This window comes from Cyclopterus lumpus, chromosome 12 (genome assembly GCF_009769545.1).
Source record: "Cyclopterus lumpus isolate fCycLum1 chromosome 12, fCycLum1.pri, whole genome shotgun sequence".
NCBI classification, from domain to species: Eukaryota; Metazoa; Chordata; class Actinopteri; order Perciformes; family Cyclopteridae; genus Cyclopterus; species Cyclopterus lumpus.
Genome location: NC_046977.1, coordinates 8807684 through 8832409, shown reverse-complemented (window position 1 = coordinate 8832409; position 24726 = coordinate 8807684). Strand labels below are relative to the sequence as shown.

The window sequence follows — 24726 nt, the reverse complement described above, 5'->3', positions numbered from 1 at the left end:
CCATCATCAGATGTGGTATGTTGTCATATACTGTCTCTCATATCTTTTTTTTTTGAATTATTACATGTATCTTGAGACTAATTGGCCCAATGCCAACAGCCACGTGGTGAATGGAATGCATGTTCTTGACCCGCATATCTGGCTTTGGTTACTTCTTCCACTCTGCTGTAGCTGTAGATTGCAGATTACTTTGTTTGCTATGTTAATATTTTTAATTATGTTAATCTCTCCATTACATCTCCAGCAGGCCAAACACACTGAGACTACTAGCACCTGAGTCCAGTTAATACTTGATTGGGAGGCATGACCCATCAACATGTTAACTGTCTGCTACTGACACCCAGAAAAACTAAGTAACCAAAAAACACTAAATGGCTCAAACAGATCCATTGCAGTGAAGTTTTAACATCGTAGGTCGTTAGAGGTCAGTCTTTACACCCGTTAGAGGTCAGTCTTTACACCCGTCCAAATACAAACTTACCTTTCAGTATGGCCAAACAATATCTTAGAATCTTTTATTACCATTTTCTGAAAAGCTGTGCTATCCAACGGGTCCTCAAAAAGACACTATGCTGCTGTATGGTCATACTTCGTTAGTGGAGAATTTACATTCATTTGATTATCTGGTCCGCTGATGTTCTTCAGGCTCCGAGGACATCATAAGGGCTACAAACTTGTACCAAGACAGTAACTTTATATTTTAGAATTTTTATTTATTCGCCATGAAGTTCCAAAATAAAAAATACAATATAAACTTTTGAAATCAATACACTGAATTTGTTTATTTTCATTTCTTACACAGGGCAAAAAACACTGAGCAAGTCCAGATAGTAAGTGACACTGCTAAGTCCTCTTGGCTGTTCTAGATTGCAGATTATGGTGTTTCACAAACATTGAGCCTCCCACTCTTATTGACCAGATCATATACAGTTCACAAGTTAGGCATTTGCCAAAGACATACAGGACAAAATACTCAATAACAAGTCCTGGCGCTAACAATTGTGTTGAAACTTTCATCAAGCACGACTGCAATCCACCAATTTGAACACAACGTACATGTCCCCCCCCCCTCCCTCTGGATTCAACTCCCCATGAACAAGAGTCAGATGAGATTGAAGGTGTAAAGATGTTTTAAAGGCTACCGTGTTGAAGGAAAAACCACAGGGAAGATGAAACCTGGAGTCAAGGCGAGTTGCTGTCAAATCAGTGCCCGAGTTTGATATAAAGAGTAAGTCTCTGACACTAAGATCCAACGGCAAAAAAAAAAAAGACCAACATCCATGGGGTGGGGAGGGGGCAAACTGCTGCACTCGGTCCACTCTGCCGCATTTACTCAGAAAATATGAACGTTAATCTATTATAACTCATGACATAATACCCATAAAATACAATACATTATTTTCATCTCTCTCTGCAAACAAAACAAATAAACCTTTTTGTCATAATATGCATCATTGCACTTTGAAACACACAGGTCTTTTTTTATTCTTGTTGTTATGGAAAACAAATCTGGCATTATGCATGATGTAAAATAGAAAATAAATGTCCATAGATGTGAGTGGATTGATACAAAATAAACTAGAAAACGGTGTTCCCTGGTGAGTGGAACTGAAGGAGGGAAGGTCTTTGAGTCCCAATCGATGGGGGGAGTTAGTGGTGGTGTGCAATCCTCTTATCTTAAACCCCCTTGGCCTACCACTCTTTCTTTTTCTCATCCATGGACACTCCTCCAGGTCCAAGTGCCACCACTAACAGCAGACCACCGATGACCGAGGTGGTCTGGAAGAAGTCGTACTTGAGGAAGTCGTGCATGGGCTTGTAGGCGGGGACGGTCCAGAAGGCGTTGAAGTAGATGTTGATGGCCAGAAGCCACACGACGAGGGTCAACGCCGCCAGTTTGGTTTTGAAGCCTATGGCCACCAGGATGATGAGTGCAGTTCCAACCATGTTCTGCAGGATCTGTGAGAGAAAGTCAGTGTAGGAGGGTGAAGATTGCACTTTACAGTATCTGTTCATCACGTCAAAGATGGGCCACTGACTGACCAGCAAGTTTCAAGTCTGCAAATCATTTCTCAGAGACTTGCTGCACAACAATGAATGGAACTCAACTGAAATGTTGTGGCACACTTTGGAAAAAACAATCGTCAATTTTACACCAAAAAGGTATAAAAGTAGCATGTTTCAGTTACCGTTTGTTAACACACACACACATTCAATACTGGCTCCTCCTCTCCCCGACACAGTGGTCAAGTGAGTCAAAGTGTGAATAAAAATATTGAGCGGTGTCCAAAATTTAAATTCACAGCTGTTCGGTACTAAAGCACAAATACACACACACACACACCGTCACACAACACGGGAAGGTGCCGTGTTGTCAGATTATGAATGAATGTCCGCTTGGGGAAATTGACACATCAATATATTAGCTTAGCATGTTTTGCTGTTTGCTAAATATGCTAAGCTAATATATTGATGTCAATTTTCCCGAGTGGCATCGATCCATCTCTTGACAAGAAAGCAATTTTCCAAAATGTAATTTATGCCTAAATCCAATAGCATTATATTACATCTGTGTCCATAAGTAGTAGTGGCGTAGCATTGGTCGTAACTTAATGATGAAATAACCATCTGTATTAACAAATGGTTGTTGTTGTCAGTACTCACAGAGAAGAAGTTGGAGTCAAAGTGCAGCAGAGTCATGAACATGAGCACCAGCAGTACTCGACCACCCAGCTGCATGTACTGCTTTGGCGAACTCTCTCCCATGGAGGGTACTCCAGCAAACATGCTCTTTCCTTCCGAACGAGACTCGGCCAGCAGCAGCAGCAGACCACCTCCGAGGGCGAGGTTTCTGGGAGAGGTGAGAGGATGGTTATTTTTGGACAGTGTCTGTCAGACCTGCTGTCAGTCAAGCAGACAAATGTCTCGAATACAAGGTGAATATGGCACAATCAGATTTCAAACTGCAACTGCAACACTCACTCGTTTAGTAATAAAATTGCAAATGTCAATCACAACACAGCCTTTTTTGTTTTTTGGAATTTTCAATATGGTATTTACTATGGTGGTTTACTACTTCAATAATCTATCAGAAATCACATTGTCATTAGCATCCTTGATCAACTCATTGATTGCACAATTTAGTCTTTCAGAGCTTAATTTAATCCCAGCTAGATACTAAAAACCAGCAGCATAAAGACTAAAAAGTAGACAGAAACCCTATAATGTAGCACTGTATTTAATGGATTTATCTGATGGCCTCATCTGGCTTGTTGATGTTGAAATAAATCACAGGTCTTGTTGGAAGTTATTGTCAGAGTCTGCTTGACAACTAAAAAGCGTTCTATTTTACTACCATAGAAAATGTCCAATACTGCAGAAAAAGCACTGCATGCTGTCAAAGTCATGAAGCCACTTCTCATCAATGATCACAAAATAACACAAACTAAACCTACACAGAGACACTTACCTCATCAAAAATTTGAGATCCCATAAAATGCTGTATGCAACAGTCTGGGGGAAAAAAAAGGTATTCTAGATCAGTTACAAAAATACATATTGCTTGTGAAAATAAAAAAATTTAATTATAATGTCATTGATCTTACCTGTAGCGCTATGATGGCAAATAGTCCAAAGCAGGCATACTGTACAAAATTTCTACTGAGTATGAGGACACAACCACCTGTTAGGACACACACACACACACACACAACAAAGTTGTGGTTATTATTGCCGCAACACACTGTTTTATTTTTCATTGTCTTCTTTACAATGACAAATGCCAACATGTTTCCATTCAATAGTTAAGCAAACTTTTGAAATGTCGCAAAAAAAGAAATACAAATTTACAACGTTTCCATCAACTGGTTTGGCGCAAATAAACTCGGCTGCAGCTTGCATGCCCAAAGACACACAGAACACAGTAGCAGAAGTAAAGGTTGTGTACTCTTTCCCCCTCCACAATTGGGGAAGTTTTAATGTTTGTTTTTTATGTCAGCTCGAAAGGAGGAAACAAATGTGCACGTTATGGGACTATCAGAGAAGACGCAGACAACAGGAAACACATTAATGTCATGCGAGTTAAATGTTTGCTACGTCAGAATTTACTCTGCAAAGTCTTTCTTTTATAGTTCAGAACATCTTGACTTTATCTTCCGCTACATTTTGTGTGATGCCTTCAAAAGTGTTACAGCCAATTTGCTTCAAAGGAGCTCAGGGATGCATTTCCACCAATACTGCAACTGATTTGTGAACAAGTGCGCTGCCTCTTGGCCTCCTTCAACGAGTCTCGTCTGTCGCCCCTGGCCTCTCTAACCAGCAAGATATTTTTTAACCCAGAAGTGAAGTTTACTGTGTTTGTATCCATCTATTGCACAACTTTCAGCAAACTGTAGACACTATGGGGATGAAATTCACTGAGCACAATTTCAGGAATAGCCATTTGACTGACTCCTTGTTGTGGATAACAATTTTTGTGTCACCCCCTCTCCAGTAACGCCACAAAAACAAGTAACTTGCTACTGTGAAATCCGAGGGTGACTCGTGTTATGTCCGTAACCTGACAGTGCACTGCCTCCCATTCACTCACCCAGCTGTCCTACGAGGTTCATCAGCACAAAGGCCGTAGCCAGGAAGTAGCCACAGCTCCAGGTAGCCTCGATGTAGTCCCTCTGCTCATGCCACTGGAACCACATGCGGATGCCATCTTCCAGGAAAGTGCTGATGAGACACAGACGTGCCAGGTGGGGCAGATACTGTTTGGTTATCCTAAGGAACTGCACAACAGAGCGAAAGAAGAGAATACATTATTTACAAGAAAGACAGTGGCTTTAAGTGTGAAGAACAATCAAAGGATGTGGTTTCTGAGGCGTCGCTGAGCTTGCTTACAACAGCATAACCAAGAAATCCCATTACTGGGTTACCAAGCTGTAACACACATAACTGAATCTCATCAAAAGGTCACAAAAAACTATAACCTAGTACTCCATTATCTGAAGCTATGGCAGATGCAGTATGTACAGTATGTGAGCAGGTTTTTAATTTATTTAATAAAGTAAATGGAATGTCTGTTTGTCTTTCATTCATTGTTTAGACTAGATTAGTCATGTAGTGTTGTTAATCATGTGGCATTTAAAACACCCATACTAAGTATTCATTCATTGTGCAACAACAATTACATTAACTAAGATAACTAGAGATCATACTGTACACAATGTTCGAGACAAATTACTCATGTTTGAATATTTAAGCATTAAAAAAAAGCTACGGTTTACTAACTGAAGATATAACTGGATGTAAACAGATTTGATGGATTTCAAAAGTATAAGAAGGCAGAGTAGAAGTTATGTCATGGCCTACACAAGTCAAGACAACAACAGGGCTGGGCATCCCTCCTACAACCCTAAATGCCAAGGGCTTATCGTGTTATTATGAGTTGAAGTATGCTTAATATATGCTTAAAAAGAAACTACCCTGCGATCTTCTCTCAAATATAATTAATGAACGGATCCTCAGATGGTACAGTGACCCAGTAGAGATGCTGCCCCGCCTACTCAGCAGTCCACATCAGCACTGTAAGATCATAGCAGCCTATGAGCGTCCACCAACTCCCACTATGACTGCTATGTGGGACATGAATGGACGACATGGTAGCCAATCCGAACAAGCATGAGGTCCCTGCAACAGTCTCCAAATAGACCATTTTGGAGAAAGTAACATGTTCCTTAGTGAGAGATGTCCGCTTTACGTGGGCTTAGCAGAGTTTTTTTTAATTCTTTTTTTTCCTCTTCTTTTTTACAAAAGGAAGACATGTCACTTCCCTTTTCCAAATGTTTTACAATACACGGCACTCCTCTTAGGAGTGTAGAAACAAAGTAGTTGTAATTAGATTAGGCAACATAAATGGTGCCGTTGTTCGCATGAGTAGTGAGTTCAGTCCACACAGCTGCCTTAACAAACATATATAGACAGAACTGACTCCAGGACTTGATGTGTTAACTAACAGTGCTCTTCGAAAGGTAAGGCCAATGTTGAAAAAGCCTCCAGTCCTGCAAATACACAATGCCATGAATCCAACACACAATAGTACAGCACACACACCTCCTATGAGCCAGACTACAGTAACTTGTAAAAATGACAGAAGGTAACGTTACAAGGATACAAACCCCAAATCTCTTGGGGCTTTCCCCCCCCCCCCCTACTGTCTACATTGCAACGTGGGTCCACAAGCAGACCTGTAACCACTGATCGTGACATCTCAGCTCTCCTGTCAGTGAATTTCCTGAAGTCATACCAGTACATCAAAAACCCTAAGAGGGAAAACGGACCTAAAAGGCAGCTGTGGCATGTATAAGAGAGAGTCTAGTTTTGGGAGTAAGCTGTGTGGTGGTGTGGCAGCTCTGTCAAGGCCACAAGCAGCTACTAAGTTGAGGGAAATACAACGCTTATAGTATGAAACCTTAAGCCGCAGGCAATGCGGAACAAGTATGGTGTTAAAACACAAATGGGAAAATACCTGTTAGCCCATAACTTGGGAGGCTAAGCTGAGTGATTTCACAACTGCTGAGACTGTTAATGAACCAGGTGGAAACAGGCGCATAATGATGTCGCCATCTACATGTATACTCGTTACTGTTAACCAGGTTGGTCGTTCCCCAACGAATGTGTTCACGTTGTCCGCATGAATAAATAACGGCAGCTAGCTAGCTAATCCATCTGGCGACACATGACAGGACGCCTGGACCATTAACAGATACATGAAACACGAGCAAACCAGCTGCCGCATTGATCCACCGTCACGTGAAGGCGGTCGGCTCTCTACTGTGGATTTGTAGAAACATTAACAAAAAAGGCGACACGTTGTCAAGAGGGGAACAACTCAAAAAAAGCCTCACGTTACTACTCTCAGACTAACTAGTTAGCAGCTACCGAGCTAACAGCGACTAGCCGTGTTAAAGCGTACGTTACCTGGTCTGCCACGTCTTCGGCTGTGCTCATGAGATCCTCCTGTCCCATATTTATGTAATAATACGATTTTTAATATTTGAAGCTCAGCGCAACACGATTTTAAAGTGTTGTTTTTTTTCCCCGCAGGCTGCACTATGACTGCTCCTCCCCCCTGTTAACGTTATTTACTTGAAGATTTCCCGACCGCCTGTACGCAGAGAAAGGCCGCCTCCGCCCCACAATGCCCCGCGGTGAGCAGAGAGAGACAGGGCCCCCCCTACATGGTACTGCAACCGCTGCATGCCACGTATGCTGATCGGGGCCAGGAGCGCGACACCTCTCCACGGCGTTGTTTTCGGGGTGTACACGTGAAAAGGAGCACAGGTGGACCCGAACTGAATTCTTTCTTTTTTTCCCTTTACAATAATTTGTTACACATGGTTTATCCTGGAAAATGCTGCGTTTATAGATGGGTGCGCTTTCGTGACAGAGGTGCATTCCTCGTTTCTTTACTTTATTGGGTCTCTTAATCCTTTACTCATGTTCACTGTACTCCCCCGAAGAGCTCTTTTCATTAAACAAACATCATTTCACATATCTTTTGACATTTGAAGTATAAGTTTATTTTTCTATTTGTATTTATGTTTCAGGACTTTTTGACTACGTGTTCTTTCTTTTCTCCTACTGTTTGTTGACCATGACATTAGGACACATGTTTATGTGTGGAATCAACTTTGCAATACACCTGATTCTGGAAAGCATTACAATTATGATTAGTTCAGAATTGGACTGCCCTTTAAGTTAATTAAATAATTTAATGTTAAAAGGAATGAATGAAAAAACAAGCGTCAGTCATGTTCACACAGTAGGAAGGAGCTGTAGCTTACTACTCCAAACAAATCAAGCAACTATCAGCCTGTACAATTTTGACAGAATTTTGTTATTGAGTTTAACAACTTAATGATTACCTTAATCCTCACTTTGTTCAATTTCTACAACTTGACAACAAAAAAAAAACACTGCACAAAGATGAATAAGAACTTTGAGGGAAAACCAACATAAGTGTCTTGGTAACGTGTTGGGGCAGCGTCATTTCTCTGAAACGGGAGGTGAGAGCAAAAAGATGTTCCTTCATTCAGGGTTTTAATGATGATGATGATGATGATGATGGCGAGCGCTGTCCAACAGGTATGTCCACAATTTCCCATACTTCAAGTGCACAGTTGAAATTGGGTGAATATAAAAGCCACAGCATACATTTCCATACTCGTCAGCCTGGTGAGTGAGCCCTTGTGCTCTGTGGAGGAGTGCATCATCTTTCTGAGAGAACTCCTTTCGTCTCCCAGACGAGGTCAAATCACTTCATCAATTCAGCTTATTTTGAGTTTATTAACTTTTTCCCTTCAGCCCCCCCCCCCCCCCCCCCCCAAAAAGAAGCTTGTTATTTACTCAAATATGTGACTGCTGGTGACAGATGATATTGGAGTGAAGATGATGAAAATAACTGCCACAAGAGAGCAGTGCTATGTGAGAGGAACTGGGATGGAGGTGTTAAAGGGGCCTCATGGCTTGTTAACTGAAGAGACCAAAGTTACAGAAAGTATTTAAATGTGTTCGCCTTGTTAGCCAAGCAGAAGAACACTTGGTATTTTCACAAGCTGTAGTTCAGTGTGCACCATTCTAGCTGATGTTATTTACTATTAATTGTTAAATGTTCTTGCCCTCAACATTTACATACAGGCAAAGGGAAGCAGAGAAAGACAACGCTGACGGCTCAGAAGAACAATGTTGCGGTTTCAGAAGTGTGAATTACACATTTAATTAGAACAATAATCTGTCCATCCTGGGTGAAAACGCGTATCGTCACATTGGAAGAGCGGTTATCATAAAAGCCTTGACAGTCCGCCAAGAAGCTGCCGTAACTCCTGAGCAGTCAGGTGGTTGTTTTTAAGGCCGTACCTTCAGCTACTATATAGTCTATTGGTATAGACTATACAGTCCTGTGTGAGAAATGTCAACCCCACATAAGTAATTATGTATGCAATTGATATACTAAAATGTAGATCCATGTCAGGCTAGATTTCTTGTAAAAATTGCCAAATTATTAAATGCTTTTCATGAATATTACTTGTCAAATGATTGACAGTTGCCGTTTGTCTTTTCATTTTCTACGTAATATGGGAAGAAAAAAAAACTGAGAAACCACAAAGTTTCCAAATCCAAATCGAGTTGTATTTTATCCTAGCACACTTGAACAAACCAGACAATACAACTTATCCAGTCAACATTATGTCACATAAACCAGCCTCTTTGGAACTTTGCAACATCACAATTTGGCAAACAGACAACCTTTCGTATGCTGAGAATATGAAAAATCAACCGGATGTTAACCTATACAAACGTCAGGCTGGCTCAGACTGGACCTGTACTCCAAACTAGAAGTGCAGTGTTGCTCCCTGACAAATTACCAGGTTTTAAAAATACTGTATTAGAGTGGTTTTGCTTTTTACTTTCCATTTGGCACTTTTACTTGTTTCTTACGCCCTGATTTCCAGTGATTACTTCTGAATTTCTTCTGAAAACCACCGCCTTGTACCTGAAAGACATAAATATGAAAGCATTAATTAATCCCAAATATAAATTGCGAGTATAAGTGCGAGCTATTTACATCGGTTCCACTTAAGATTTCTACATACCTTCTTCCGTTTCTGAGGCACCTGCTTATCCACCTCCATTTCCTCCTCTTCATCAGTCTTGAAGTCGCCTTCCTCCTTATTTCCACCACCCTCCATACTTTCCTGAGCCTCATCTTTTAAAGTGAACATCTTGACTGTAGAAACACATGACACAGCAAATTCACACTGCTTTAGACACAGTAAATTCATTTGGTTTTGCCTTGAGTGAACCGTCGCGACAACAGCCATAATAAAAAAAAGTGGACAGATATCTACAGTGTGTGCACTTGGGATACTGACCAGGGTACAGGTCACTCATGCTGTCTTCTGAGTCGCTGTGATCCTCTTCACTGGATGAGGGTTCCCACGAGGTGCTCCCTTGTTTTGAGGGCCTCCCCCGATTGACCTCTTCTCTGGTGTCTTTGGGCCTTTTCTGTTTCAGTCTGGCTGGAACAAACTCAATGCTTTGCTTCACACACTCTTCATCTATAGCAGGAACGAGACAGTAATGTCAGTGATCAAGTTAGCAGTGTGACTTGTCCAACATATCTGCGGTGGACAATGAACTGCATAGCGATAATACTGATAGAACATTGTGAGGGTTTCTGATCTGGGTGATGTTCATTCAATTTGTAAAAAAGAAACGTGTCTGAATGCGTCATTGCATCATAAAGTCTGGTGATAAGTAATACTACAAAGGGGTTTTGAAGGATATTGGTACAATGGCAACACTAATAAGAACTCATCAAATCGTTGTGACTTGATAATGATGTGGAGATGGCATTGTTGTTGGGTTATACTTGCTTTTTTTCTCATTAAAAAAATATTTTAAAACATGATTTTGGTGTTGCTAATGTACTGCCCTTTAAAAAAAATATATATATCCCCAAATACGTTTGAAAATGTAGGTCAAGCGCATTTACGATTATGTTCGGCTGGAGGTCATACCGATATACATTTGTATTAACAGATATGCATGCGATAGCTATGACTTCCTTTTGTAGTCATCTGATCTTTCGTTGTATGAATTACTGTACTGCACAATATACATCCTAGTCCTCGACTGCACTGTCTTTCTTTATTTTGTATTATTCTGTTTGTACTATTTTTAACTGTTTGTTTGCATGTATTAAATGTTGTCCTTTCTGTGGACTCCCAAGAAAATTAGTGTCCGCTAAGGCGTCAGCTAATAGGGATCCAAACTAAACTTCCTTCCTGAATGGTGAGTATCACACTAAAAGTCCATTTAATGTGGGTCTTTGTAGTAAAAACAACTCCTCCTAAGTGACATGCGTGTAGAATGAGTGATGCACTGACATTTGGAGAGGGCTTTCTTGTAGCGTTTCCCGTTGACATGTTTTAGGACATGATGAGGCTGCCGGTTGAGGTGTCTGAGGGTCAGCTTACAGAAGAACTGCTTGCTGGAAAACAGACAGGAGGCATCAGACAATTACACGAGTGCAGACTAGCTTCAGGCATTCAGCCCATTTCTGAGTGAGGAATTGATGCCTTTCCTTAACAAGCATTACCACGGTTGCAAGTGGAAGGTGTCTCTGGTGCACAGTGACAAAATGGCAAGCAAGAGTCTCCTTACGGTTGTTTCGTGCTTGGTACAACATGAGGTTCATACTGGCTGTAGTTGAACTCTGCTGTTGCACTCAGTTTCTCATATTTCTTCCCTTTAGTGAAATTATGTAGCTCCGTCAGGTTGCATGGCAACTCGTGGCCATTCAGAGTACATTTGATCTGTAAAAAAAAACAGCCAAACAAAACAATTTAGATGACCATGTAGCCATCATGAGCAGGGCTCGTGTGATACACTAGCAATACCGCTAGCATAACATTGTACAACAGTGCGTTGCGTGAAATGTGAAGTATTTAGCTCGCGAACCTTTTTGCCATCTGTAAGCTGAAGAAAAGGGTGGTTACAAAGAAAGGCTTTGACGTCCGCAGGTAATTCTTCCATAGCGTTAAAACACTTCAAAACAGACCTTTCGGTGTGTTGATCAGACCACCCTTACAGGAAATGACTACACGTGGGTCGCTGGCGCAGACTCCGTTGCACGATATGTTGTCGCCATCTACTGACTAAAGTAAGGAAGGTCAGCTTAAACGAAAGGGTAAAAGCCATTCAGCTATCATCGTGGTATTTATCAAACAAGACCCTTTGATCAAATCAATTTGAGAAAAACAGGTAACGTTAAAGCTTGGGGTTTTCAGTAATGCTCACAGGGAAACGGATTAAATAAGATAACTATTATTATACAACTATATATATATATATATATATATATATATATATATATATATATATATATATATAGCTATTGTGAAAATAAAAAAATAAACAGAGGAAGCTCGAGTGACTATAAAATAAACTTTAATTGGCAGATGTCAGCGCTAACAAGTCAGCTGACTGACATCACCTGACAGCTCGGAATTAGAGCGCAAGGAATTATAGATGGCCCACTCTGTTCGTATTTTCAGGACTTTCACCTTTAAATAAAAAAGGTTGACCATATTCGAAAACGGACACAGGTAATAAAACATTAAAAACGCGTTTTGAAATTTATTTGAGGTGTAGGATTTAAGATCACGTTCACTTATCTATCTGGATTTCTTTACAGAGTGAGTACTCTTTCTCCCAACCAGCCATATCTTTGCTCAGAAGTTAAAACCCGGCCCACACGTTTCCCATGATTCACCGCTTCGGTAAACAAACTCCTGACATTAACCAATGACAACTGTCTAGCCAGCTAGCACCGTCGAACACCTCTTCTGTATATATGAATCTAAATTGTTTCCAAACTCTCAAAATAACGTTTAAGTAGATATTTAATATTGAGTTTGTCGATAATTTTGCTGAATTTGAACAATAAATTATCTGGCAATCAAGCTAGCTATAGTTAATTGTTAACACCATACGGTAGCTAGCGTTTTTGTTTACTAAACGTGAATGTTTTCACGTTAAATAATGTCTGGACCAAACGGAGATCCACACATCTCAATTGACGATGGTATCAACGACGACGAAGGTAATGTGTTCATTCGTTGTAGTAACGTTTACAGATTAATTCATAGTTAGTTATAGGAATTATAATGGGTGCTTTATTTATTTTGACAACATTAATCCCTTCCAAAATAATGGGGTTATTAGTGATGGAAGTGTTACTTTACTTTTGCTTTACTCTGCAAGAAAAGCGTTTTACTTTTTCTGACAAATGACTGCTCTCTGCTTCATACACACAGAGTTTGACGCCATCAACTCCACGCTAGACCAGATTAACTCTTATCTCGATGACCTGGAAGATCGGAATGATTCACTTAATGGCAAACTGAACGAACTAATGGAGTCAAACAAGCAAGCCAGGCTGGAGTTCAGGGCCCAACGTCTCGGCTCCCAGACCCAAGAGGAGCAATGTCCTGTAGACGGGGATTCCTCCTCAAGCAGCAAGGAAGACCTGAATAAAGACAATGGGGATTGCAAATGAGTGAGGGGCGCTGAGTTAATCAAAAATACAGGGATGAAAGTATTTAGTTGACTCAACTCCTTACTTCTGTCTGTTGGACTAATGATCCCTGATCTGCATAGTTCATGCCTATCCAATTCATCTTCTCCTCCATCGGCAGATGTGACATTTTGCTTGTCCTCCGTCCCCTCATGTCTTTCTCCTTTGTTGAACTGTGATGTGCTGATGTTTGGTTCCTCAGCAGATTTAAATTGGTTGAGCTCTAGCAGCGTACAAGTTGCTCACCTGGAACTATTTCAGTGAAATCAAAGTTGCATGTGTTGATTGTTGTCTGTGAACCTTGTTCAAAGTGGGACATCCAACGCTGATGCGCTGTAATTTAACTGACAGTAACCAGTATAACATTCCTCAAGAGTAGACCATGCTCTTAAGTAGTCTGCATGGCCAAATAGGGGTCATAGTTAAACTTATTTGCCGTGTGCTGATCCATTTGGTGTCAAAGTTCAGCTTTGTAATAGCCCTAGACTCTGTTCCTGTTTGATTCATCATAAAAAGTAAATATGCAATGCTAGAAAGGTCTACCAGTGTATAAAGTTTGATCTGCAGCATGACTGTAAATATATCTGCTGTCCTGTTGATTTGTATGAACCCTTAAAGAATAATAGTGCAGATATTAGTTAAATAAAAGCCACCAAGCCAAAGTGTGGGAATTGTCAAGACATTTTAATATAAATTAAAATGACCCCCGCCCCAAACAAACTGAAAACAAAAAATCCCAAAATACATACAACTTCCAGCAGTTAGAAAACAACACCTGTTTGTTCATCTCAATTTAGTCAGTAGCGGAATAAAAATACAATAAGAAACATACAGCTTTGTTTGAAATTATCCTTTACATGTCCTTTTCTCCTGCTCTCAAAGTACAGCTTCATGCCTCGTTCCTTCAGACACAAGATGATGCAGTACCAATCATGTGACAGTCGCCACTATGACTACAAAAGTTTCTACATGCATCAGCCAACCAATTTTGTGGTTTAAAATATCCTTCTCTAATACGGAGGATGAAACGTATCCAGAACAGCACACTAGCCTTGAAGCCTTGTTAATGCTGAAACTATAGTTATGCATTTGTATAAATCGGCAACTGGGATAATTTACTGTAAGAGACTGCTGCTCAAAATCAAGAGTTTGAAGTTTACAAGGATGAAGTGTTCCAACAGACTTTTCATGATTTCTACTCCTTTCATGAAGTCAACTGTGATTCCATCTATCCAGTGCATATAGCAAACAAAACAAAACTAATCAATGCAATGGTAAATTGGACTAAACAAGCAACTACCACTAAAAGCATTGTAAGTCAAATGAAATGGAAGGAACTTTATTTTTCAATATACCTGCTAACTGAGGAGCTTTCAAATGTCAAAATAAGCAAAATGCACACAATGCAGCTTTTTGAGCTGAACATTATTTTAGAGCGCGTTTAACATTTCATGAATACAAGGGTTTCTTTTCCATACGATTGTGCGCAGATGTAAAAGGGGTTTTAGACATTTTGTTGCTAGGTGTTCAATACTATATCCAGCTCCTACAGATCGTGTTGAAACCAAACACATTTTAAAGATTTAATTATACAAAAAAACATTTCCAATTTCTGACACTTTCAGTGAGAAGGCCGCAGCTGCTGACAACTATTGTGCTCAAAACACAACATCAACTGGAACCCAAAATGTCTAAAAATAAAACGGATAATGAGATGCCTTGAACAAAGCTATGATCAGTTTCAAGGTTCAGCATCCAAACTCAAGCCAAAGTCCCATCCCAACACTTTCCTTAAACCACCTGCTCCAATCCATTACATTCTACATTGCAGGTGCTAAGTTGTAAGCAATGTTGAAAGGTTATATTAAGTTAATTATCGTTTCATCTAGCTGGCTAGAGAATTACAAATCTGACAATCAACCTTCTGATCCTTGAGGACACCCGGGTGGGAAATTAACTTTTTGGTGAGCCAGTTTCATAGACTAGTAGATAGAAGATCTACCAGCCCCTTATTTTCTTAAACCCAGCTTAATTTAAGGGCCAGAAGAAATCACAGCCATTTTAATAGTTAATTAGTACTTTTAATAGAAAGTTGGGAAACAATCTGATTTTTAATTGCAGCTGAGGGACCACCTAACAAATTATATGGATTTCTCATATTTCCTTTTTTCTTGCATGCTTAGAAAACTCATGTCATACACCTTAAATACTGTATATATTAAATCTGCCCATTTAGCTTCTATAATTGTACATCCGTGTGTCCCAATCCCATTCTACTTGAATACAGTATTAGTGTGGTGGTGTACTGCTTTTGCAAATATTATCCAAACAAGTCTACAGCCATGCTAGGAACTCTGTGAGGTTGAACTTCAGCATGCTGGTGCTTTGAGCCAAAACCTCATGTCAACATGCTAACATGTTGCTGTTAAAGTTTGTAGAATGTTTACCATGTTCATCATCTAAACACAGTATTAATACATTTAAATGTTGAGCCGATGATGGCGCTAGATGGAAAGTGAAGGGACGTCTAAAGTTACTACAATCCATCCTGACTGGGAGTGTCTGGACCAAATTACATGGCAATCCATCCAGTTGTTGTTACCTGGGGCGCCAACAAACCCTTTTTAACCAACGTTTTATTTTCATTCACAATGTGTGGAATGCATTGTGGCAGATCGGTGCGAATTACTTTTTAGAGTAGACTTCACTCATCAATTCAACATGCTATCTGCTCAGAACCGGCTTATATTTTAAATTGTGGAATTGGGACACAGCATGTGTTTCACCTGGTGATGTTTTTTTAGTGGGTATCCACTACAAATAGCTTCTCATTTACATTTGAATATTTTAGGAAACATTAATGCAGTTTTTACAAAATAGTAACTATGGAAGAAAAAGGGTTTGTTACATGTACTTACGTTTTAATGATCTCATTTTAAATCGCTGTAATCTAAATAGGTGAGGCTGGAAATTATACTACTCAAGAGCAACAATTCTCTCACTGGGAGCAAATATTAAGATACTTACCCACCTGTCACTGATTTAACATGCATGTCAGGTGTTAATTTCCCACCCTGGGAGAGCATCAAATAAGTCATGTTACACCCTTGAGGTACCATCATTCTTCCTATTTGTTGGTGTGTGCTTCATTTAGACTTTCTGACATTGAGAGAGGCAGAGCTGTTCACTTCTTGGTCTCGGTTTCATGAAAGCACCTCTTAAAATATTGACATCCTGTCCTAAGGGTTTCCACTCTTTCCACATCTTTTCTTTGACTCAGCGTCTGTTTGTGGCCCTCCCTGACCTGCGTTTTGTGGTTTTTGCCTTCTTTTTTGCTGGGACAGCGGGAGCTTCCTTCTCCTCTTCCTCCTCCTCCTCCTCTACATGCGCATCCTCAACAACAACTGCAGCCTCGGGTTCGGCCTTTGCCTCGGCCTCTAGCTCAGGCACAGCCTCTGGCTCAGGCACAGCCTCTGGCTCAGGCACAGCCTCTGCCTCAGGCACAGCCTCTGCCTCAGGCACAGCCTCTGCCTCAGGCACAGCCTCTGGCACAGCCTCTGGCACAGCCTCTGCCTCTGCCTCTGCCTCTGCCTCTGCCTCTGGCTCTGGCACAGCCTCTGCCTTTGCCTTTGCCTCTGCCTCTGCCTCTGGCTCTGGCACAGCCTCTGCCTTTGCCTCTGCCTCTGCCTCTGGCTCTGGCACAGCCTCTGCCTCTGCCTCTGCCTCTGCCTCCTCTCCGCTACCAGCAGGGAGTTCAGCTGGACTCTCCAGAACTACAGAGCTCTGGGGTGTGCTCTCTTCCTCCTTGATGTGGAGGCTGAGCTCTTGGTCTGTGTTGCCTGTGCTGGTCGCTGAGATGCTGATGGAGTCCTGTGAGTTTTGGTCAGGTTCTGCATGTTCCTCCTGTTGCTGGTTTTCTGTCTGCATGTCCACTCGGCTGAGTGCAACGATAGGCTGCATGGAGTTTAGGTTTGTCACTAAACCAGTGTCATCAGAGAGGGAGTTTTCAACCGAACAGTCTGTGGTGGTTTCTGTTATAGGCCTGAGACTGTCTGCAGCTAGGAGAGACTCTCTGGAAGATTCAACAGTTTCCCTCTTTTGACTCAGCAACTCTCTGTACTTCTGAGAAGAGAAAGCATACACAAATACTCAAAATTTGAATTACAAAAATATAATTCCTCAAGGATAACCCACATTGTTGTGCCTACATTTTATATGCAAATAAATACACACCTGCTCATAAAGAGTATATGCATGCTTGGATTGAAGCTGTGATTATACAATAAATAAGGCAATTTAATAGAAATAGTAATAATATACTAAAGTAGAACAATAATAAGTTCGCTCCAGATAAACCTATGTCCTAATTAATTGTGAAAACAAGGCAAGTGAAGTCATCAAACACCAACCTTGAGGTTCTCGAAGTGCTTCATTGTTTTGCAGTGGACGTGTAGGGCAGACGATTCAAAGTTATAGAACTTGTTGCAGAGTCTGCAGATAAAACCTGTTACTGGAACAAAAAAACTGGAGCCTGCGGTAAAAGGAATTCAAGATTAAATGTCACACCAATGTTAACATTAAATCCAAACAACGGGAACATGCAGGAAGACAACAAAATGAAATGTTCAGCAATCTGGAGTTTGTCGTCACTCACCGTAGACTGTGTTAGAGTCATACTGCTCATCACTGGCCATGTCCTTCAAAGTCACTTCTTCAAGACAGGACAATTCATCCTGCACCAGGTCACCAGAGACACAGTAAACAACTGTACTATAACAAATGCACCAACTATGAGTACTAATAGTGTTATTTCAGATCTCATCTCAAAGTGATGTTGAAATTAGAAAAACCTTGAGACGTAGAGCTCACTGGCCATTAATCTTAATGCAAATACAAACAAAAATATACAAATATATGCAAATCACCTGTTCATTCAGTCTTTCCTCCTCCATTTCAGTGCACTCCAACTCTTCCAATGAGAAGCCGTCTGTGTCCAGGGCAGTCAGCTTGCCTAAGGCCTCACAGCCCTCCTGTTCCTGGAGCTAGTGAACAAAAAGCAAGTTCAGCATGAATATTTGATTTCCTCATTATATAAGGGAAATTAATTGCTTGTTGTGTAATGGTTTTAAAATCACTATGAACACATTTACCTTCTCCACTTTCTGTCTGTGCTCCTGGGACTGCAAGTGCGCCACAAAAGTCTGGGAGGTCCTGAAGTGTTTCTTGCAGACTGTGCAGGAGGAGATGGCTGTTCTGCTGGCAAGCTGAGGAGAGATGAAGAGACACCAGATCATTGAGATTAAATCAGTGTAAAGCAACGTTTGCATATTTTAAAAATGTTTTCAACTTAACATTTACACAATGAAAGTGAGCGGCTTTACTTTGTGCTCCTCGGTGCGACGGTGATCCATGATGCTACTTGTGAAGTGGGTGTGACAGGTGGCACACCAGGGCCTCTTTTCTCTGCAGAAAACACAGAAGAACATGAATTATAATTATTATTAAATGAATTGTTTTCTCTCCAAGTAAAAGAATAAAAACACACAAAGCAAATGCATATGTGTGTGTTTTAAACTGACCCATCTTTGTTTGCTTCCTGTAGAGACTCCTGCACTCGTGGCAGCAGGGTGACCAGACAAGCATTGCTCATGTGTTGGATCTCCATCATCCTTTGCTGGTGGGAAACACTGTTCATATGACTCCTGAAGTTCTGAAAAAAAGGAGAGAATATTAAATAAATTTGCTACAACTTTTTTTCAGTCTTTTGCAAATTCCTAACAAACACCGGCAAATATTTACCCCTCCCTCCCTCCCCCCACAGACACAGACACAGACACAGACACAGACACAGACACAGACACAGACACAGACACAGACACAGACACAGACACAGACACAGACACAGACACAGACACACACACACACACACACACACACACACACACACACACACACACACACACACACACACACACACACACACACACACACACACACACACACACACACACACACACACACACACACACACACACACACACACACACACACACACACACACACACACACACACACACACACACACACACACACACACACACACACACACACACACACACACACCTAATTCCACCATTTCCTATGTCTCTTGATGTGTGAGAACATTCAACCTACTTGCTGGTTGTGGCAGGTAATGCTGCAGAGATAGCAGTAGAACTTGTTGTTGCCCTCCGCGACACCCTCCTCCTCCTCCTCTTCTTCTTCTTCTTCTTCTTCCTGGTTCTCGGGTGAAACCAAAGGGGCATCTTTGCCATGTGGCATCTCCTCCGAGTGTAAATCAACCTGCTGGTCATCCTCAATCAGCTTGCCAGATGGGGACGGGGCCAACAAGCAGCTGTGCACCTATAGAAAGGTCGCAAAACCAGAACTTAATCTAGTGCCTTACATTTATTTAACTGAGATATGACGGAGATATACTTTACACAGGAGGTTGAAAAATGCAACCAGTATTGAGCCCAACAGGACACACCTTTCCAGTAGCTTTTGCGAGAGTGATTTAGTTACTTTGAAATGTATCATTTAGTGTTAACATTATTTCGTCTATGACCTGACCATCCTAAATAAAGGCTCCTCTCACCTCAGCAGCTATGCTCTCCTCCAGCAACTCAACAACATCTGATCCCCCCGTGGAGCATCCTTCTTCCAGAAGAAGGCAGTCTGGGGAAACAAATAAGGCAAAAGAAACCACACATTAGAGCGAGTTTTCATCTGACCTAATCTACATTACATTTGGATTTAATAACTGCTTAATGAACCATCTACTTTCTGGGAGTTTTACCTTCAGGCTGGCTGTCTGGGTTGCTGCTAGATCCTAAAGACAGAACTTCCCCATCTATATCTGCAACAGTGACATTCTCAGCAACACATTGTTCTTCGGGTTCCTCTGACCTGAGAGAAAAATAGCAAGTCAAAGAAGAACAAAATAACAAATATTGAGGTTGTTGTAAAATACTGTGCCCCCCCCCTGCATTTACAGTTTTTGGTTTGATACTTTTGCAACTATCATGGATAAGATCAACGCTGGATGTCAAGATTTTCTAGCAGAACTACAGTTGTAGTTATACAAAATGTTTTCCCTACTCATCTGTCTTCTGCTTCTTGACTACAGGTTCTTCAAATTGCTCCTCGGCGGGCTGTGTGGGTTCATCCACTCCTCCTACAGCACCATCTGTGGGTATAATTATAATTTGTTGTAAAGTTGTAAACAAACACGTTCAGAAAAACATAATCTACAAACAAATGTTAACCATTGATCGTCTCCAAGAAATTTTAAGAGTACATATGACATTCAACACACGCTACATCACATTAACCTATAAGCATGTTCCAGTGCTGGTTGGATTGAAGCGCTACCTGCTATAGTCTTGTCAGTGGCTTCATTGGTACTGCTAGCAGCTGGTTGGTCGTCTGTGCTCCCTGCTGCCATCTGCTCGCTGTCCCTCTTTCTGTCTGTCTGGCGAGCTGCAGTGTCCTACACAAAGAGACAAATATACATCCAAGTCTGAGATAAAGATGCAGATAAGATATATTAACAAAAGCACAAACAATAACGATTTGTTTAGAGCTAGATATAATTCATTCTGAATGTGTACCTCAAGGTATGTTGACAAAGAATTGATAATTGCACCTGTGACTTAAATAATGTTGTTAGATTTAATAAGAGCTATTACAAGTACTTGAGTTTGATCAACCTGTGTAAGTTCTCATCCATTTTACCATCAAAAACAATACATGTTGGCCTTACCAATTAGCCCAGAAAATGTAATTATTTGGAAATATTAGGATTGATTTTTCTGTCAAATCAACTTTTTAAAACCCAGGTATTTAGTATATTATCATAACAGTCTACATTTACATGCATCAATGTATGTTTCTAAAAAAAATACTTAAAATGGAAAACTGATTATCTGTCAATCATCCACTCAGAGCTGAAATTATTAATCAATATTATTACATTTGGGTCATATATTCCTTCATTACATTGAAGCTTCTGTTGAATTTTAATACTTGAACAATGATTTGATGCTCGTCAAACAGTTGTGAACCCTGATTTTCTTTGAGTGGGCTACATTGAAATCAACTTCAATCACGATAAGGACATTTCCGCTGCTTCAGATTGAGTCAGTCAAACCTGGTTGAATTTGTCAATTGTGCAATACTAGTGTAGTGTAATAGTTTGACAGAAATACTACACAGTGATTATTATCAATAGAATGGTGCTATTGTAATTACTGCGGAAGTGATGGAAGAGGAGGAGGTAGAGGCTGCTGCGGTGGTGTTGTTGTTGTTGTTGTGGTGGTTGTTGTTGTTGTTGTAGTAGCGAGCATGCGGGTGGTACTGTCGAGAGGCTGGGAATCCCATCATGGGGGACTTCATGGACATGCCCATGGGAACTGGCCCGAGCAGAGACGACCTGGATCCAGCAGTGAAGAACTGACGGAACTGCTGTCCACCCATCCTAAAGCCCCGCATGTTACCTAGATGAAAGCAAAGCATGGAATAGACATACAATTAAGGAAAGAAATATAAGCAAACAAAACATAACCTCTTGAGAGACAGATGTTCATGATGGAAATGTCCAATATAACTTGTACGGCTCCTTATGATTTCTGAATGCTGCCGTCTTTTCATTATTATCTAAACCATACCCTGCATATGTTGCATCAGTAGGGCCCCCTGCAGCATGGGATTGGGGGCCATGATGGTAGTCTGGGTGGCCTGGCACATGTTGACCATCCTGGGTGAAGGGGCTGCCTGGGGAGCACCAGGAATGGATCTGCACCACAAATAAACAAGAGTAAATAAACATGCAGCATCATTTCTCAAGAAATAACACACTTTCAGAGAGATTATATTTCTTACAAGCCAGGTATTTTATTTTTTACACAACTGTAACATTTTGAGATGCAAGTGAAAAGCCAATCAACTTGAAATGGACACCTGCACACAAGGGTTCTCTTAAACACAAGCTGTCCATGTTGTTTTTCTTGATCATGATGATTATGTATAACTATGTCACAGCTTGTGATATGGATTGGCTTTTATTTGAAGTAATTTTCCTTAGATAGTATCTTTGGCTCAAAGATATTTTAAGTATTGATTTGCTTATGGCACATAATTACAATGCATTACTCAATACATACAACAGGTGTTTAAAAACAATCTCAAGAATAACCTGATACAATGAGATGCTAAAATCAACTGAACAAAAATTGGAATTTTAAAACTTTGTTATCTTATAGGGAAAAAGTAAATATCCAATTGACCAAACATTAAAAGGGGTTTCATCGAATGACAGCATGTCAAAGATAACAGGTACAATATGGAGGGCTGGTCTGAGCTACACTAGCTGCTCCTTTTGCTCATCCTCAGGATAAACAAGACGCCTGTATTGTCTGACCTGAGTTTTAAAAAGGATTAAAGATGGAGTAACAAAAGCTGACTTTAGGTAACATGACCCACAGGGTTTTACTAGACATGAAGAACAGAACAAAAGAGTTGGCCAGTAATATGGGAATGAAGTGTTTTATATAGTCTCTAATCAGTTCATCAACCCTACCTTTATGCAGGCCAGATAACAGAGCATGGCAATAGCCCAATGTTTTATATAAAGGATTCACATTACACTGTTTTACCGAATGAGTATCTAATACAGAGAGACATGTGCGTTGTTCAGGTTGGAGTTATCTTTGGTTACATTTCTACAAAGAGTATGCCAGTGCTGTGTTGCTTACTGTGTAGTAGATTCTTGATTTAGGGATAACCTCAAAGATACAATAATAACAAATCACAGCCTGGGCTGAGCGCCCGTACGTACACCAACGGACTGATTTAGAGGCAAGCTGGACATATATTAAATCTGAATGGACATACCGCACACCGAAGTATTTGGCAAAGGTCGACGCTTACTTACCGTCAGCCACACAGACACACAGAGACACACACCCGGAGGGCCCGGCCTAATCCCCGGTCTTGAGTTCACATGCTTACCGCTGTCCCTGGTGGTGGTGATGGCCGACATGGTGCCGAGGAGGCGGCTGAGGTGGAGGAGGCTGCTGCTGGAAAAGTTGCTGTAGCTGCCGCAGGTGCTGTTGAAACTGTTGTTGCTGTTGTTGTTGCTGCTGCTGCTGCTGCTGATGGATGTGTGGATTGAACATTACGGGCTTTAAACGACCTCCGTTACTCCGCGAGGGGACCGACCAGCAGCTGCGAAGTGACTCTCCTTAAAATAAGATATATCTGGATGGAAGGGAACAAAAACAGATGTTTATGGTGTGCCTGATTTCTTTATTGTAAAGACACATTTAATAACAATGCGCACCTTCTGAGACAACAGGTCCGATTTCGGGATGTCAACTGACGTTAGCTCGCGCTAGCAAGTGCGCTAACAACAATTTACTTGTTGTTGTTTTTTTGTTTTCTTAGCTTATTTAAATGTCTTCACTCGTTTCGCTCACATTTTCTGAAGAGAGCGGAACGTTATTTCAGTCTTGTGGCAGTAAACGAACGAGCTACACCTGCTAAGAAATTAAAGAAGCTACATTAGCAAAAAGTTAGCTTAGCAGCGCATCGGACCAGCTAACGTTAGCTAAGTCGCAGATAAACCAGCTGCGCCTCCTCGGGTACTTTCTATAATTTACCTGAGCAATAGATGTCACGACGTACTCAACGAGTAAAGTGGTAATTATTGAAGGTTATCCAACTAAAATCATAGCAAGGTTGAATACGTGCTCTCAGTCCCGGTGCAACTCACATAAAGCAGAGCAGTAACCCCCCACCAGCGTCCCTAGTAGAGTGATGTTAGTGCACCCTGTCGCCTCCTGCTGGTGGTCTGAGGAACTGAGAAAAGCTTTTAACGTACTCATCAAAACGGTCTGTTTCATTCTCAAACCCTACTGGTCATGGGAATTTAATAAAAGTTAGTATTTTTAAGGTTCTACATTTTACATTATCTATAACAATACTACATTATCTAGTACATATTGCTGGCGTGTTATATCTATCTATCTATCTATCTATCTATCTATCTATCTATCTATCTATCTATATATATATATTATAAAAAACAACACACAAAACGCTTTAGAGTGCCCCCTGGCCTCTGTTCACGGTGCTAACAGATTCAGCACCATGGACAGATCTGTAACATTAAAAAGTGGATGCCAAATTTCCCGTCTCCATGCACCTTTCTAAATCGACTAAAACACGATTCAACTCAAAAGAGTCTCAGTAAAATAAGTGGGGCTCAGTGGGGCTGTAAACAGAACAATGTGACACGCAGTGAAAGTAAAGCAGTGACACCACCGAGCGGCGTGTGTGGAGAACTGCAGAGATCTCTCCTGGGCAAATACAAGAGCTCATCCTCATCCTCCCCTCCCCTGCTGCGCTTGGTGGAGAGGAGTGTATAGGCTGCATATTCGCTGGTGGAGAGATTCCCATAGCGGAGGTTATCTGACACACCGAGGAGGCGCAGTCAATGAGGGGGCAAACTGAAAAGTGAGCGCAGTCCAAAAACGCCCTCTAAAACGCGAGGTTGG

General features: G+C 41.0%; 4 protein-coding genes across 5 annotated transcripts; 1 reads left to right on the top strand and 3 right to left on the bottom strand.

Annotated features, from left to right (window-relative positions):
- Positions 1 to 692: 692 nt before the first annotated feature.
- surf4 (surfeit 4) lies at positions 693 to 7200 on the bottom strand. Its single transcript, XM_034546689.1, has 6 exons — positions 6967 to 7200; positions 4589 to 4775; positions 3606 to 3682; positions 3470 to 3513; positions 2665 to 2851; positions 693 to 1959 (listed from the first exon to the last, which is right to left on the bottom strand). Exons 1-6 carry the CDS (start codon positions 7012 to 7014, stop codon positions 1693 to 1695), a joined length of 810 nt encoding a protein of 269 aa, XP_034402580.1. The 5' UTR covers positions 7015 to 7200; the 3' UTR covers positions 693 to 1692.
- Positions 7201 to 9155: 1955 nt separating this feature from the next.
- Positions 9156 to 11705, bottom strand: surf2 (surfeit 2). Its single transcript, XM_034546688.1, has 6 exons — positions 11512 to 11705; positions 11215 to 11366; positions 10938 to 11041; positions 9921 to 10106; positions 9642 to 9775; positions 9156 to 9541 (listed from the first exon to the last, which is right to left on the bottom strand). The coding sequence occupies exons 1-6, from the start codon at positions 11584 to 11586 to the stop codon at positions 9452 to 9454; spliced, it is 741 nt and encodes a 246-aa protein (XP_034402579.1). The 5' UTR covers positions 11587 to 11705; the 3' UTR covers positions 9156 to 9451.
- A 633-nt stretch (positions 11706 to 12338) lies between these two features.
- c12h9orf16 (chromosome 12 C9orf16 homolog) lies at positions 12339 to 13712 on the top strand. Its single transcript, XM_034546552.1, has 2 exons — positions 12339 to 12655; positions 12870 to 13712. Exons 1-2 carry the CDS (start codon positions 12595 to 12597, stop codon positions 13109 to 13111), a joined length of 303 nt encoding a protein of 100 aa, XP_034402443.1. The 5' UTR covers positions 12339 to 12594; the 3' UTR covers positions 13112 to 13712.
- Positions 13713 to 13792: 80 nt separating this feature from the next.
- On the bottom strand, positions 13793 to 24017 carry ciz1a (cdkn1a interacting zinc finger protein 1a). Of its 2 annotated transcripts, none has more exons than XM_034546551.1 (16): positions 23943 to 24017; positions 23180 to 23428; positions 21838 to 21965; positions 21422 to 21666; positions 20543 to 20660; positions 20270 to 20357; positions 19968 to 20077; positions 19767 to 19846; positions 19304 to 19531; positions 18709 to 18839; positions 18511 to 18592; positions 18280 to 18393; positions 18055 to 18171; positions 17784 to 17862; positions 17539 to 17660; positions 13793 to 17251 (listed from the first exon to the last, which is right to left on the bottom strand). In XM_034546551.1, exons 2-16 carry the CDS (start codon positions 23344 to 23346, stop codon positions 16406 to 16408), a joined length of 2655 nt encoding a protein of 884 aa, XP_034402442.1. In that variant the 5' UTR covers positions 23347 to 23428; positions 23943 to 24017; the 3' UTR covers positions 13793 to 16405. The 2 variants fall into 2 exon arrangements, with proteins under 2 accessions (XP_034402442.1, XP_034402441.1); XM_034546550.1 differs by having other exon boundaries at positions 23830 to 23998.
- Between the last annotated feature and the right edge of the window lie 709 nt (positions 24018 to 24726).

Bases quoted from the DNA above. Each gene is read 5' to 3' on its own strand.
- c12h9orf16 (XM_034546552.1), top strand. From the start codon at position 12,595: ATGTCTGGACCAAACGGAGATCCACACATCTCAATTGACGATGGTATC. The intron at 12,656-12,869 runs GTAATGTGTTCA...TCATACACACAG, and splicing joins TGGTATCAACGACGACGAAG to AGTTTGACGCCATCAACTCC.
- surf2 (XM_034546688.1), bottom strand. From the start codon at position 11,586: ATGGAAGAATTACCTGCGGACGTCAAAGCCTTTCTTTGTAACCACCCT. The intron at 11,367-11,511 runs GTTCGCGAGCTA...TTTTTTTTACAG, and splicing joins AGCTTACAGATGGCAAAAAG to ATCAAATGTACTCTGAATGG. The intron at 11,042-11,214 runs GTAAGGAGACTC...TCTGTTTTCCAG, and splicing joins GTACCAAGCACGAAACAACC to CAAGCAGTTCTTCTGTAAGC.
- surf4 (XM_034546689.1), bottom strand. From the start codon at position 7,014: ATGGGACAGGAGGATCTCATGAGCACAGCCGAAGACGTGGCAGACCAG. The intron at 4,776-6,966 runs GTAACGTACGCT...TCTGTTGTGCAG, and splicing joins CCGAAGACGTGGCAGACCAG to TTCCTTAGGATAACCAAACA. The intron at 3,514-3,605 runs GTAAGATCAATG...TTTTTCCCCCAG, and splicing joins TTGCCATCATAGCGCTACAG to ACTGTTGCATACAGCATTTT.
- ciz1a (XM_034546551.1), bottom strand. From the start codon at position 23,346: ATGTTCAATCCACACATCCATCAGCAGCAGCAGCAGCAGCAACAACAA. The intron at 21,667-21,837 runs GTATGGTTTAGA...GCTTTCATCTAG, and splicing joins ACTGATGCAACATATGCAGG to GTAACATGCGGGGCTTTAGG. The intron at 19,532-19,766 runs GTGAGAGGAGCC...ACCTTTCTATAG, and splicing joins AGGAGAGCATAGCTGCTGAG to GTGCACAGCTGCTTGTTGGC.